At 30.1% G+C, this 13,031-nt stretch overlaps 1 protein-coding gene across 1 annotated transcript; it reads right to left on the minus strand.

Annotated features, from left to right (window-relative positions):
* Positions 1 to 4,195: 4,195 nt before the first annotated feature.
* LOC106755968 (ABC transporter G family member 15-like) lies at positions 4,196 to 10,203 on the minus strand. Its single transcript, XM_014638204.2, has 9 exons — positions 9,902 to 10,203; positions 7,549 to 7,628; positions 7,002 to 7,463; positions 6,754 to 6,876; positions 6,291 to 6,401; positions 5,717 to 6,001; positions 5,292 to 5,564; positions 5,104 to 5,211; positions 4,196 to 4,764 (listed from the first exon to the last, which is right to left on the minus strand). Exons 1-9 carry the CDS (start codon positions 10,146 to 10,148, stop codon positions 4,408 to 4,410), a joined length of 2,046 nt encoding a protein of 681 aa, XP_014493690.2. The 5' UTR covers positions 10,149 to 10,203; the 3' UTR covers positions 4,196 to 4,407.
* Between the last annotated feature and the right edge of the window lie 2,828 nt (positions 10,204 to 13,031).

The following is a 13,031-nucleotide window of genomic DNA, read 5'->3' on the forward strand; positions in this document are numbered from 1 at the left end:
TTATGATTTTTTTTTTTTATATAGTGTTTCACTTTCTTATTCTTACTCATCTTGGGATTTAGACTTAGTTTTCATCTTATCAAATTTTTACCACTTTTATTTTTTCACTCTCATATTCCAATTAGGCTGGTGAGATATTTGGTGTATTAATTTCATTCAACTCCCACAGATAGAAAAATAACAGTGAGGCAGCCACGTACCTTGTATCAGTAAAGGCCATGCATGTGGAGGAAAAAGACAAGTCTGAGACTGTACGGCTTGGGGATTCAAATTAAAGATTGAATTGATATAAGCTCTATCCCTCACAATTTTACAGTAAAAGAAAAAATATTCAATTTTTGTTTTGATCTTACAATACTTTGAAAGTTTTCTCTATGGTGGATGATCATGAACAAAGGAGTGTCTCAAGAGCTGAATCAATGAACAAGAGTAGATAACAATGTTCAGAAGGTGTTGATAACAGTTCATGCCTATTTCAGTGACTCATGCAGTTTGCTTCTTTTTTCATGGTGATGAACTTCAGGTGTTTTCATGTGAATCTGGCATTGAAGGCCATAGACATTTTGATATGTATACGATTTTTTTATATCAAAGTTTGATAGTCACAAGAATATAGTGTTTGGTGTGGTGACCACCTATTATAAATAGTCTCTTTCATTCTCTCTTATTCTATGTAATCAATATCATTCCTACTCTACTCTTTGTGGGACATTCTTGTTATTACATGGTTTTGGTCTTATCTTTTTCATCAGCTTATGTCCTTTTTGCATAGTAGGCACATGCAACTTGTTTTTCATTCATATACTCCCTTTTCATCGATAATTTGAAGGCCTTTCTAAAACAAAATTTAATAATGTCTATTTTTGGTATAACCTCAAGTACTTAATATCAATTTATAGAGTGAGAAAGTAATAGAAAAGTACACATTAGAGAAACTCAAATTAGTACAAAACACATGAGATATGTTTGTTGCTTTTGTCTGATTTTCGAAAAACAACTATTCCTAACTATTTGCATTTTTCTGAACTTAATTTTCTGAGAAACGTAATCTACTTTTGGAGTGTATGAGTGGAAAGAAAAACATAAAGAAAAAAAATAGTGCATGTTAAATATTCTCTTGAAGTTTCTTTCTCGATGTGAAGTCAAAAACCTCAGGCTATGTCTCTAGACTTTTTATTTGGAGAAAATGCAGAAAAAATAGGCAAAACTGCTATACATAATGGAGAAATAATAAGAAGGTACACTTTCATATGGACCATGTTACTTTGATACTCAAAAAGTTTTTAAACGCACTTTATATTCATTATTATATCCTTTAATCTCTCTTTTTCTTTACCACTACAAAAACTCACTTTTTAATGATTATTTTGCTCATAAAAGTAAGTTGTCAAGATTGCGGTGTCAAAAATTCAATTCTCCTTTCATATTGTTAACAAGGTTTAAACTACTATATGAATAACTTTTTTTACGAAAAAGATAAATTTGGTCAGAGATTCATAGTTAAGTATTTACTTGTATTTTTCCTTTGATTTCATCTGTGCTTTGAAACCTTTTCTTTTGAGTAAACAGATATAAAAAACCTCTTGCAGCTCTGTCAGAGTTGCTGCCATGGTGTGTGCTGTTTTGCTGCAGCTGTAGCCATTTTGTTATATTGAGTTGAAAACTGGTGACTCATATACATATGGAAAACAACATGAACTTTTTAGGAGGTTTTAGAAAGTAGTGAAAAGGAGACATAGTTGGGAAAATTATTCCACTGAGTCAATCTGCTATACGTTGGAGTTAAAGAGATCCATAGAGGTTTGCGCAGTGCATGACACTTAATGATACAAGAAATGAATTTTAAGTCTAATTCAACTTAACAAAATCTTGAGATTTGTGTGTATTTATATATTATAAAGTTGTCTTATTTCTAGTCGATATTTTGAACTAAGATGATAGCAATTCTTATGTTGACTGGACTGTTATCTCATTATTATTAAGTCTTTCTAATGAATCCTCTATTAAAAGATCTATCAGTAGTTTCAGGGTGGAATTTTCATCTTGATGATTAACTTATCGTGGTTAGCTGGAAAAACTCATATAAGCAACATGCCAAGATTGTTAGTGGCAGGGAAGAGAACCTTTCATCTGAGCTAAAATTCTTCTTTCTCTGTTCTTGAGGCTGTACATGTTTTAAAACTATGTTGACACAGCTGAGTTCTTGGCCTTCTGATCCAAAAATGCACCTCACAAATTCTATCTTTGATATAAAATATGGAAGTGATCAGACACATGCTTAAACTAATTAAGTAGCATCTCATATAAAATGCACTCTTTTTCTTACATATACTTTGTGCATATCACTATTTCTTCCTCTTAATTTGACATAGAAATCATATTAACTTGGGCTTGGTTCCAGTGAGTCTTAAGCAAGATCAACTCTAACACAAAATTTTAAGAAAATAGGTTTATGAATGTTTCTTGTTATATATTGCTCATCATGGGAACACTCAATGTAATTTTTTGTCATTAGTGAACTATGCATAGGAACTAATGTCATCCAACTACCACAGATAGAACAGTGACAACTCTTGGAGGCTATGGCCGTACGGTGGTTGAAGTGAACAATTCAAAAGTTCTGTTGGTTTGCGTACCAGTTTGTATTGCAATGTGATTTATGTACAATCAACGTAGAAAAACTTAGAAAGAGAAGTAAAAAAAGACGGATTCCATTATTCCTAATTCCTGATGTATCATGAAGAACTTGTGCAATATACCACAGATAAGTTAATTATCTAAAAAAATCTTATTAATTCGTGTTCTTGTATGCTTTTACAACATTTTGATTGTCTTTTAAAATTTTTTCAAAGAGGGGTTCTACAAAATTTAGACTTTTCTCCGCTAAAGGTACAGATGACCATGAACGAAAGGGTATCTCATCAATAACTGGATTTATGAAGGAGGATAGACATTTATAGCAGATGCTTTCTTTACCACAATTCAAGCTCTTGTGAGTGACTGCAGTAACTCTTTGATGCCAACATACATAACTGTGTTATTTTTGAAAATTTGTATACTCATAATCAAAGTTTGAGAGTCACAAATCTACTGCAGTTGTCATTGTCAATGTGCTGGTGACCATTTATGTTCTTGTTGTATGGTTTTGTGGGACATATTATGTGGTTTTTTGTACTTATGTTTTTTTACTTGTCAGCTTGTACTCCAAACATTGTAACATATGCATCTTGCATGCGAATTTGAGTAGCCACACCTAACTTGTGTTCATTCTCTTTTTTTTTTTCAGAAATCTAAGTATAAGTTTAACTTCAACAAAAATAAAAAAGTTGAGTAAAAAACCCTTAAACTCAATATCTTAAAATTCAATTATCTTGTATCCAGTTCACACATTAACACATGCAATTTCTTCCTTTAAATAAGTATCTGAAGTTTTTGAAGAACTATTTGGTAAACAAAATAGAAACTATTTTGTTGTATATGACTATAAAATGGAAACTGATTCTGTCAAAAAGTACTTTTATAGACACAAGAAGTGGCAATGGGAAGATCAAGCAGAAAAGTGTCAATTAATATCTGGTTTTTTGTATCCAACTACGTACCAAGTACTACTGGGCTAGTTGCCTTTTCAGTTCCCTCTTACAACAGCAAGTCATAACATCACAGGTTGTGTTCTACAAATTTTGGTAGTCTTTGAATTGAAAAAAAGCAGAGTCGGTGTTTATTTATTGTGACTACCCCACACCACTTAAGCTTTCATGTGTTTCACCAAACCTTATTTTCAAACAAGAACAGCAGGAAAAAACAAAACTGCTGCTTATTTTGCAGTATTTATGTTCTGTTGGGTTAATTGCATTTCACCTCAAGTTACTAGTACAAACTTATTTCCTTACAATAGCACAGAAGTGTAGATTTTTGTCTGACCGACAGTGATTGACAATACATCAAATATCATCAAGATTGGTGTCAAATACCTTACATTATAAATTAAAGTTTGCAACTAATTATATGCTATAAATTTCTCTTATTTATAAAATTTTCAACAATTATTTTTAAATTTCTGCCCTAGACATTACATTTAATTAGCATTGTAATTTCTATAATTCATGCCAGTGACTTCCAAAGAGCATCATTTCTCACAATAAAAACATTTAAACATGAATTGCAAGCCTTCAAAATCAATTTATATAGTAAACCAATTTCTTATATATTCCTCCAAACACACTGAATGGTTCACCATACCTGAAATCATAGTATCAGGGGTGCTCTTCCTTATTGATATATTCCATCTAATTCATGTAGTAATCTAGACAAAGCATAAGAATTATACAATATTTATATAATATTGGGGGTATGAATTGTGTGATGAATAATGTTGTGTGTTTGTATGAGCAAATAATTTTGATGGTTCTAATGAATAGGGGAGTTGAGACCCTCTTGAGCAGACAAAGGATGCAGTGATTGGTGTCTTTTGGAAGGGAAAGATGGTCCTTTTCTGAATGAAGCTCTCTTCTTTATACGGTGAAGAGTTTGCCTGGCGTAGATGCTATAAAACAAAGGTCCAACTGTCTCCTTAAATTTCAGAATGAAAAAGAAAAGAACCTTTAACATTATCAGAATCATCATCACTGCACCTAAGTCCCACCACTTTGAATTATCAATTTCAATTCCAAGCACACTTTTCAGGATGAATTCTCCTTTCAGTTTTGGAGCTCCAGGTTCTAAGGGTTCAAACTCCATCCCAATCATGTCATTCTTGTAAGCTCCCTGCATATATCAAAAACCAGTATAGGTTAATGCTGATATATTGAAACTATGTTATATCAGTGTTTCTGGTTTGTGCAGTAATTCATTCCTCTGGATTATGCAGTAACAATATACTTATCAGTGTTTCTGCATTGTGCAGTCATTCCTCTGGATTATGCAGCAAGTATTTCTGGTATCTATGAAATTATAAGATGAAGGAGCGTGTGGCATATTGAAATATTTTGCTACCTTTTGTATGTTTTTGAATTATGGCATATTGAGAAAAACACTGGTTTGGTCGTCAGTTTCATAAAACAAGATTTTCTCTCTTATGAGAACATATTGATGCTCCAAAATTACCTGCAATCCCCATGCACCATAATTGATGTATGATATTGGATAACGCCAGAAAAACTTGGGAAGATCAGGGATCCGACGGAAATAGCCAGCAGTCATCATCATAACACCCTGCATTAACATACATAATTTCAGCAATTTTCAATGAAAAACAAGCTTATATTTCTTGTTTTCTTATATAGTACACTTACAATATATCCTGCTCCAATTATCAATCCCATGAGGAAGTTGGGAACTAGTGAAGCTATAATCATCATGGAGCTTTCCACAACCGCAATGCACCCAATGAGATCCAGACAGATATACACAAAATGTGAAAATTCTGACCGAAACTTAACCATGTAATAGGTTATTGTCCCTGTGGCAGTGGACATCACTGTCACAAAGGGTAAGGAAGAGAGAAAATTTGAGAGAATGTAGACTCCAACCCCATAATACCCATTCATTCTTTCTTTATTGAAGACCTGTATCCAAAGGGAAAAAAGGAATTAAGCACTGATAAAAAAAACCCTAAAGGCCATACATAACATAGCCCTTTTCTTCAAATGGTTTAAACTTTTATTATGGATGAGTTTTTTCATAAGAATGTTCATCAGAGAGATATTATATTGCACACCTTCATTTCTTCTATAAAAGAAGGAAAGCCCCCTATGGACATGAATGTCATGAAACCTGAGATAAAAGCACCACATGCTCCTCTAGCAAAAATGGCTCCGTAACTCGATCCAACTTCATAGAAGATTGTTCCAACACACAAAGATAAGGCAATATAGATGGTTATCCTAATCCAGTAGTATCCCACATCTCTGGACATGTTCACGAAAGATCTCTGAGTCAGCACTAGCAGTTGCTTCCACCATTTTGCTTTGCATTTGCTTTTACTTTCAAAATCAATCCCTCCCTGCAACAATACCATTAATTCCCCGTGTTTTGATATTGCTCTTATAGATTAGTCCTTAGATTTCAATGATTCATTAGCATATATAGATATTATAAACTTATATATATGAAGAAGATAAAGATAGAGAAAAGTGATAAGTATTTGAAAAAAATTAGTGTGTAAACATCGTATTGTTCTATATATTACCATTGTATTTGCAGAAGTTAAGAAATCAAAGAATACATTAACATGCTTGTTCTTCCATAGCCTATCGTTATCAATAGCATTTTCTGAGCTAAGGGTTGCTTACAATGTTTGAGATTTCCTTGATTCTTGCTCTTGCAATGGTTGCGTGCTCTGACCATCGGTATTTTTCTACAAGTATTGCTTTGGTTTCTGCAGTTGATAATGGTACTCCTTCCTGCATCAGAAAGAAAACAGGTAAGACAGTAAGAAAGTAACAAATTTGAAAGACAAGATTTCAAGGGGGATGGAAGAAAAATATTACATCACCCAACCTTTTTCTTTACAAATACAAAAAAAATCACTCAGTAAGTACCATTTTATCCCTATAAAAAGTTATCAAATATAGCTATTCTATAAACAAAAAGATAGAGTGAAGGACAGTGAAAAATAACATATCAAATGGGAGTAAAAACTTTTTGAGTATAAAAGTATGACTGTCCTTCAATCTCATTATTAACAAATCCAGACATGCATAAAGATAGATATATAGAAAAAAAAAAAAAAAAGCAATGGTGAGAGATATAAACCTGTCTTGTTTGGGAGGCCGTGATTATGGTTGTGACAGCGTCGAAGTCTGAGTTGATACAATGGAGGAAATGATCAGCAGGGTTTCTTCTACTTGGACACGGGAATCCAGCTTTGGCAAAGAACTGCATGAGCAAATACAATATATATGGAGAAACTATGTCAGCTTTTAACCTGTTAATGTTCTAAAAACATGATTTTAGTTGTGACATGCATGAAAACAGGAGAGTTTGGTATAAAATATGAATACCTGAGTTGCCTTTTGTGCAGGTCCAAAGTATATTGTTTGACCCCCAGAGAGAAGAAAGAGATGATCAAAGAGTGCAAAAACCTCACTACTTGGTTGGTGTATAGAAGAGATAACAGTCTTTGCATCATGAGCTAAATTTCTGAGAGTTTGAGCAACAAAATATGCTGAGGCACTGTCAAGACCAGTGGTGGGTTCATCAAGGAACAAGAGAGTTGGCCTTGTGAGGATTTCAAGAGCAATGCTCAGTCTTCTCTTTTCTCCACCGCTTATACCTCTCAAATGCCAATTCCCTATTATCCGATCTGCACATTCTTGAAGACCCATTTCCATAATCGTTCCTTCTATTATCTCATTCACCTCTTCTCTTCTCATGCTCCCTGGAAGCCTTAGATTCGCTGAGTAATATATCGTCTCTCTCACTGTCAGAGTTCCCAGCATTGTCTCTTCTTGGGTCACGTAAGCCTGTCTCATGTGTAAACATATCTCGTTAATTAGCAGTGAAATATAAAAAATGGATTTTTCTTTCAACATTTACACGCATACTTACAGCACCGCCATAGTCCAATCTCCTCTTCTTTCCATTTAGAAACACATTTCCAGACATGATAACGTTTCTGGAGAGTCTTCCTGCAACCATTGCCAGTTATCTGATGTTAATATATATAGCTTTTGTCATCATAATTAAGAAACTCAATAATACCACTAAACTAGCTGCAAAAAATTCTGATATAAAGTTAAGTAATTAAGAAGTGTAATTCAAACCACAAACAAAACTAACCATTGATAAATGAAATGATCTTATAGTTCATGTGAAATAATAAACTTAACAACAACTATTTTTATTAAGATAAACTAATTTATAATTCTGATGCAATATTAAAAATTGATTTCACAGTAATTCAATAATATATAGTATAATAAATTCAATAAATTATAATCTTTGTTACATAAATTAATCTATTACTCTGATATCATATTAATAAATAAAATTACGTCAACTTAATGAAGACGGAAAATATATAAAGTCGACCAAACAATCTAGATTGCTGTAGAACAAAACAGCTAACTAAAGTACAAAAGAATAGAATGAATTTATGTAAATACAGATTCATTTATTCCTACCTAATTTCCAAACCAGGTAGCTCTGTCTATTGCACCGACTTTTTTTTTTTTTTTTTTTTTAATTATGCTTATATAAAAGCCTGTTTGGCTGAGGGTTCCGTTTGGATGATACAACATTATTACAGTTATTTTTTCTTTTTCAGAACCGATCTCAGACAGTGTTTTCTTTTCATAAATATCTCTGTATGATTAGAAGAAATATTGAATAGAAGTGAAAAAAAAATTTAAATGATATATAAAAAAATTATAAAGAAAATGAAAACATGAAGTAAGGGAATATTTAAAATTATTTAGTAAAGTTAAATAAAATAGAAAAATAATTGAGATTATTGTGGTGAAGTACATGGAAAATAATGAAAGGTTGAATCTCCATGCAAGAGGTAGATATAGTTACTTAAAAGCCAATAAATGAACTGAGGTTTTTGAAACGAGGAAAGAGTCATGGGAAGTAAAACCTCCCTGTTTGGTCATTTAGATGTCAATCAAGTTATCAGACACTGGAGAAAGAGAGTGAGAAAATATATAAAAATAATTAAAAAGTAAAATAAAAATTAAGAACATTTTATTAAAAAAAAGAAAAAAAATTAAACAAGGATACTAAAAATAGCTGACAACGTCATAAAAGATTCTCAGTCTATTTTTTTTGAATCAAAGAGGGACAGAAGTTGTTTTCTTAAAGAGTAGTAATAAATAAAAAGCTAATAGAACAGGAAATAATGGAACAATTTAATGGTTCCATTGCTCATTTTCTGGCTAAGCATAAATCTGCAGTCAACACTTACACAGTGAAAATGTTTCCATGAATAAAGGTCTCATATTAATGTTATCCTGCTTCTTTGTTTTTCTATGTTTGCAAGTCATTTATTTAGTAGGGAAGATGACACTGTTCCTTTGAGATTGGAATCGACACATCATGTAATCATAAACAAAAACTCAGATCAAAACAAAAACAGGAACACTATGTGCATATCATTTGCTCAATCGTTTAGATCATCAAAGGACAACAAAAAAAAAAATAGTACTAAAGTTAACTCAGAAATTTTAAGCCTTGTTTCAAGAAAGGTAAATGCAGACAACATACGAAATCTTCTGTCTTTTCTTACTGTTCATTTTTTCTTCCATTTTTTCTCACTGTTCATTTCTGCTTCCAAGCTAGAAAAAAATAAGTTTTCTCTCCCGAAATCTTCTGTGAGTTGATCTAAATAAATTAAGTTTTCTTGCTTGTCTTCTGATTAACCTCACAAATTCTATTTATTATATACATATATAACATAGAAAGAGACCACACACAAACATTCCCCCACATGAAAGTTCATCTAAAAAATCAAACTTTCTTAGTGTTCTTTTACCAATAAAAAATTAAGATGAAAGGAAAATCCATCCAGATAAATTAAAGTTTCTTGCTTTTCTTCTGATTCATCTCTTCAGCTGGCATCTTAAGAAACAAACTTCTAACTCAGTTCACAGATTCTATATTTGTATTATATAACACACACACACATATATGAAAAAAAGAATGACACAAAAACACTTCCATAAATGAATATTAAAATCTGTGAATGATAATAAAAAAAAGTGGAATGGGAAGAACAAACATGAGGTTCCATTAATTGTGCAGATCACAGGAAGCAAAGCAAAAGGGTGGGTGAAAGTACATCATATATAAGGTATATATGTTATCAAAGGTGAGAATCATATTGAAAAGTACAAGAAAAGCGACGTGTACAACAGAGAGAGAAACACTAATGATGAACAGAAAGAAGGAAGTTGAAATGAACCTGCTAGAGCATCAAGAAGAGTAGATTTTCCAGAGCCAGAAGGACCCATTATAGCAATGATTTTGTTAGGTTCAGCATATCCACTCAACCCGTTAAGCAATCTCTTAGTGTGTCCATCTCCAAAATTTGGAACCACAACAGTTAAATCTTCCCACACAAGGTACATTCCTCTCTTTTCTGAAACTTCCATGGCTTCTCTACACTCTGCAACACCCTTTTGCTTTGCAATGGCTGCTTCTATCTCCATTCTTCCAAAGACGAAAAGATGGTTTGGTTTGAAAGAGATGAAAGAGGGAAGCAGAAAATAATCGGAAAGTAGCCAGCTTGCTTACATACAAATAGATATATATGTACGTGATGGAAGGTATGAAAGAATATTTTTAGGTGATTTTAAGTTAACTTTATAAAACCTTACGATTTCTGTATCCTCTTATATGGTAAATCTAATTTTATTTAAAATCAATCCTCAATTTTCAACCCATAAAACAAATAAATTAATGAATAACCAATATTGTTAGATTTTATTTTAAAAGATAAATTTAAATCTAAATTAATTTTACTGACTTATAAAATTAGGTTTCTAAACACTTATGTAAAGTAAATCCATCAATGTGGGATTTTCAGAGCATCCTTTAGGCCGAAACATATACATATGTATGTAATAAAATGTATAAAAAGAGTTTTAATGAGTTAATTTTAAGTATAGCTGAATTTTAAAAAATTAATTCATAAAATAAGACTTATATTTACTTACATTATATACTTTTAAATATAACTGTATTTATAATTGATATATGATCTTCAAATATATTTTTTATATCAAAATATATACATCTAGACTAAAGTGATTCAATATCTATAAAAGAAATATTCTTTGACAAGTTTAAATTTTTTATATTATTTGACACTATTTTTATTTATTTTTTCTTGAAAAAATACAAAATTTTACATTTTTATAACTATTTTATCTTTGTGTTGTGTGTCAAATGAGTGTAAAAGTATATCATAATACTCTTACTTAATAATCATTGATTAAAAAAAGTTTAATAAACAACTTTATTAAGATGATTTTGAATAATTTAATATGGAATTTAGAAGCCAGGAAAAATGATATTTTGACATCCATAATTTTTTGGATAAAGATAGTAGATAAAATTTTTTGACAACATTTGAATATCATTATACGTGTCATTGTATGATTGGTTCATGGTGATGTCATTGTGTCATTTAGACCAATCACACAATGACATGTATAATTGATGTTCAAATGTTGTCAAAAAATGTTGTCTATATATCATTATCATAATTTTTTTTATTCGGTTGGCATATCGTTTCTTACTTTTTACTTCTTCTTTTTAAAAAAGTTACAAAAATTTACTCTTTTAAAACTATTTTATTTTTATTAAATATGTTAAATGAATGTTAATGTATCTGAAATGAGAATGATAGCTTTGGTAGTTGGTAATATGCTTGTAGTAATTAGTGTGTTTCAACTTCCACAGAAGAGAAGTAATAGTGATGCAGACCTCGTTGTTGAGTTAAGGACATGCATGTGAAGGAGAGCGACATCTCTCAGGTTTAATAATAAAGGAACTCTATTGTGATCAACGTTTTCAAATCAAAAATTCTTTTTTATTAAAGATGATGATATTTTGATAATTTTTTTTAATAATTTTTTATAATAGAATATGTGTCATTATTTTATTGATCTATTTAAATTTATGTTTAAAAAAATATTTAAAACGGACCAATCACAAACTACTACGTATATATTATGAAAAAATTGTTAAAAAATTATTATTAAAAGAATTTTTTCTTTTTCTCAAATATCAAATCTTAAATATCATCAAAATGTTAAATATCAAATGTTATATATCCACCAACAATATATATACATCAAATTTTCATGCCTATCTATTTTCAGAGTCCAAATCATAGTCTGAACAAATTGTAATAATTTACGAAGAGTGAGACTTAAAAATTAATTCAAGAAAAAAATGTGTATAATCTTTTGGAATTGTAACTTTTCTTTGAATTATTCAATTTTTCATAAAAAAAAAATTATGAACACTTATATTAATAGGAGATTAAGACCAACACGAAGTGACTTTGTTAGAAAAAAAAAATACTTTCATTACATATAATTTAGAATTAAAATTAGTTGCATTGAGTCTTTATTTAGTAGAAACTATTATCTGCAATCCAAAAGATGGTGTTTAATGTTACTACAGAGTATTTAATGAGTGTATAAATTATAAAGAATGTTGGTAACACGTGGAATGTCGTCTTTAAAAAATTAAATATATTTTTATTTCTTAATTTTAGAAATATATAAATTTTATCATTTTAATCAAATTTTGATGAATTTATTTAATGTTTTAAATCCATTTTATTATAATATTTAGATTATTTATTTGTTTAATATATTTTTTTTAATATTAGTTAAAAAAAATATATTTAAAACTTTAAATAAATTTGATAAAATTAAGTTAAAAAATTACTAAATTAATTCAAAGTATTTCAAATTTTAAATTTATTATTAAAACTAATACCACTGGGAATGAGATTTATTAAATAAAAAATACTGTAACACTTACGAAATTGCTTGAATTTCAGTAAATGGAATGTATTTAAGAGTAAAATATCACTGAATAATTCGCTTAAACTGTGATATAGACTATATAATATGAATAAGTGAATTCTCAAATATTTTTTTAATATTTTTTTCTCAATTATTCGCCCGTGGTAGTTCGTTCCTACGTTATTCTTACACTTAAAAAAAAAATAATGTGAATGATCTCAAACTAAAAATATTGATTCTTATGTTTGACTTTTAATTATTTATCTTTATAATAAATTAAATTTTAATATTTGAAAATTTGTAAATAGTTTAAGTTATATAAAAATAAAGCTATATAGTAGCTACGATAGTACATAGCCTGAAAATTGGAAGTGATTAGTACTATAACAGTAAGAAAATTAAAACTGATTGGGGTTGTTGTTTTCAAACCATATCCAACCTGCTTTACAATAAATTCCATAATGAAGCTGCTGTGATATCAGAACAAACCCAACTTCATTCAATTTTGCATGTTGCTATCTTCGCCAATATTTAAATATTTTATATTCA

Source organism: Vigna radiata, chromosome 2 (assembly GCF_000741045.1).
Source record: "Vigna radiata var. radiata cultivar VC1973A chromosome 2, Vradiata_ver6, whole genome shotgun sequence".
NCBI lineage: Eukaryota > Viridiplantae > Streptophyta > Magnoliopsida > Fabales > Fabaceae > Vigna > Vigna radiata.

Bases quoted from the DNA above. Each gene is read 5' to 3' on its own strand.
- LOC106755968 (XM_014638204.2), bottom strand. From the start codon at position 10,148: ATGGAGATAGAAGCAGCCATTGCAAAGCAAAAGGGTGTTGCAGAGTGT. The intron at 6,402-6,753 runs GTTTATATCTCT...TTTCTGATGCAG, and splicing joins CGGCCTCCCAAACAAGACAG to GAAGGAGTACCATTATCAAC. The intron at 4,765-5,103 runs GTAATTTTGGAG...TGATATATGCAG, and splicing joins ATGGTGCATGGGGATTGCAG to GGAGCTTACAAGAATGACAT.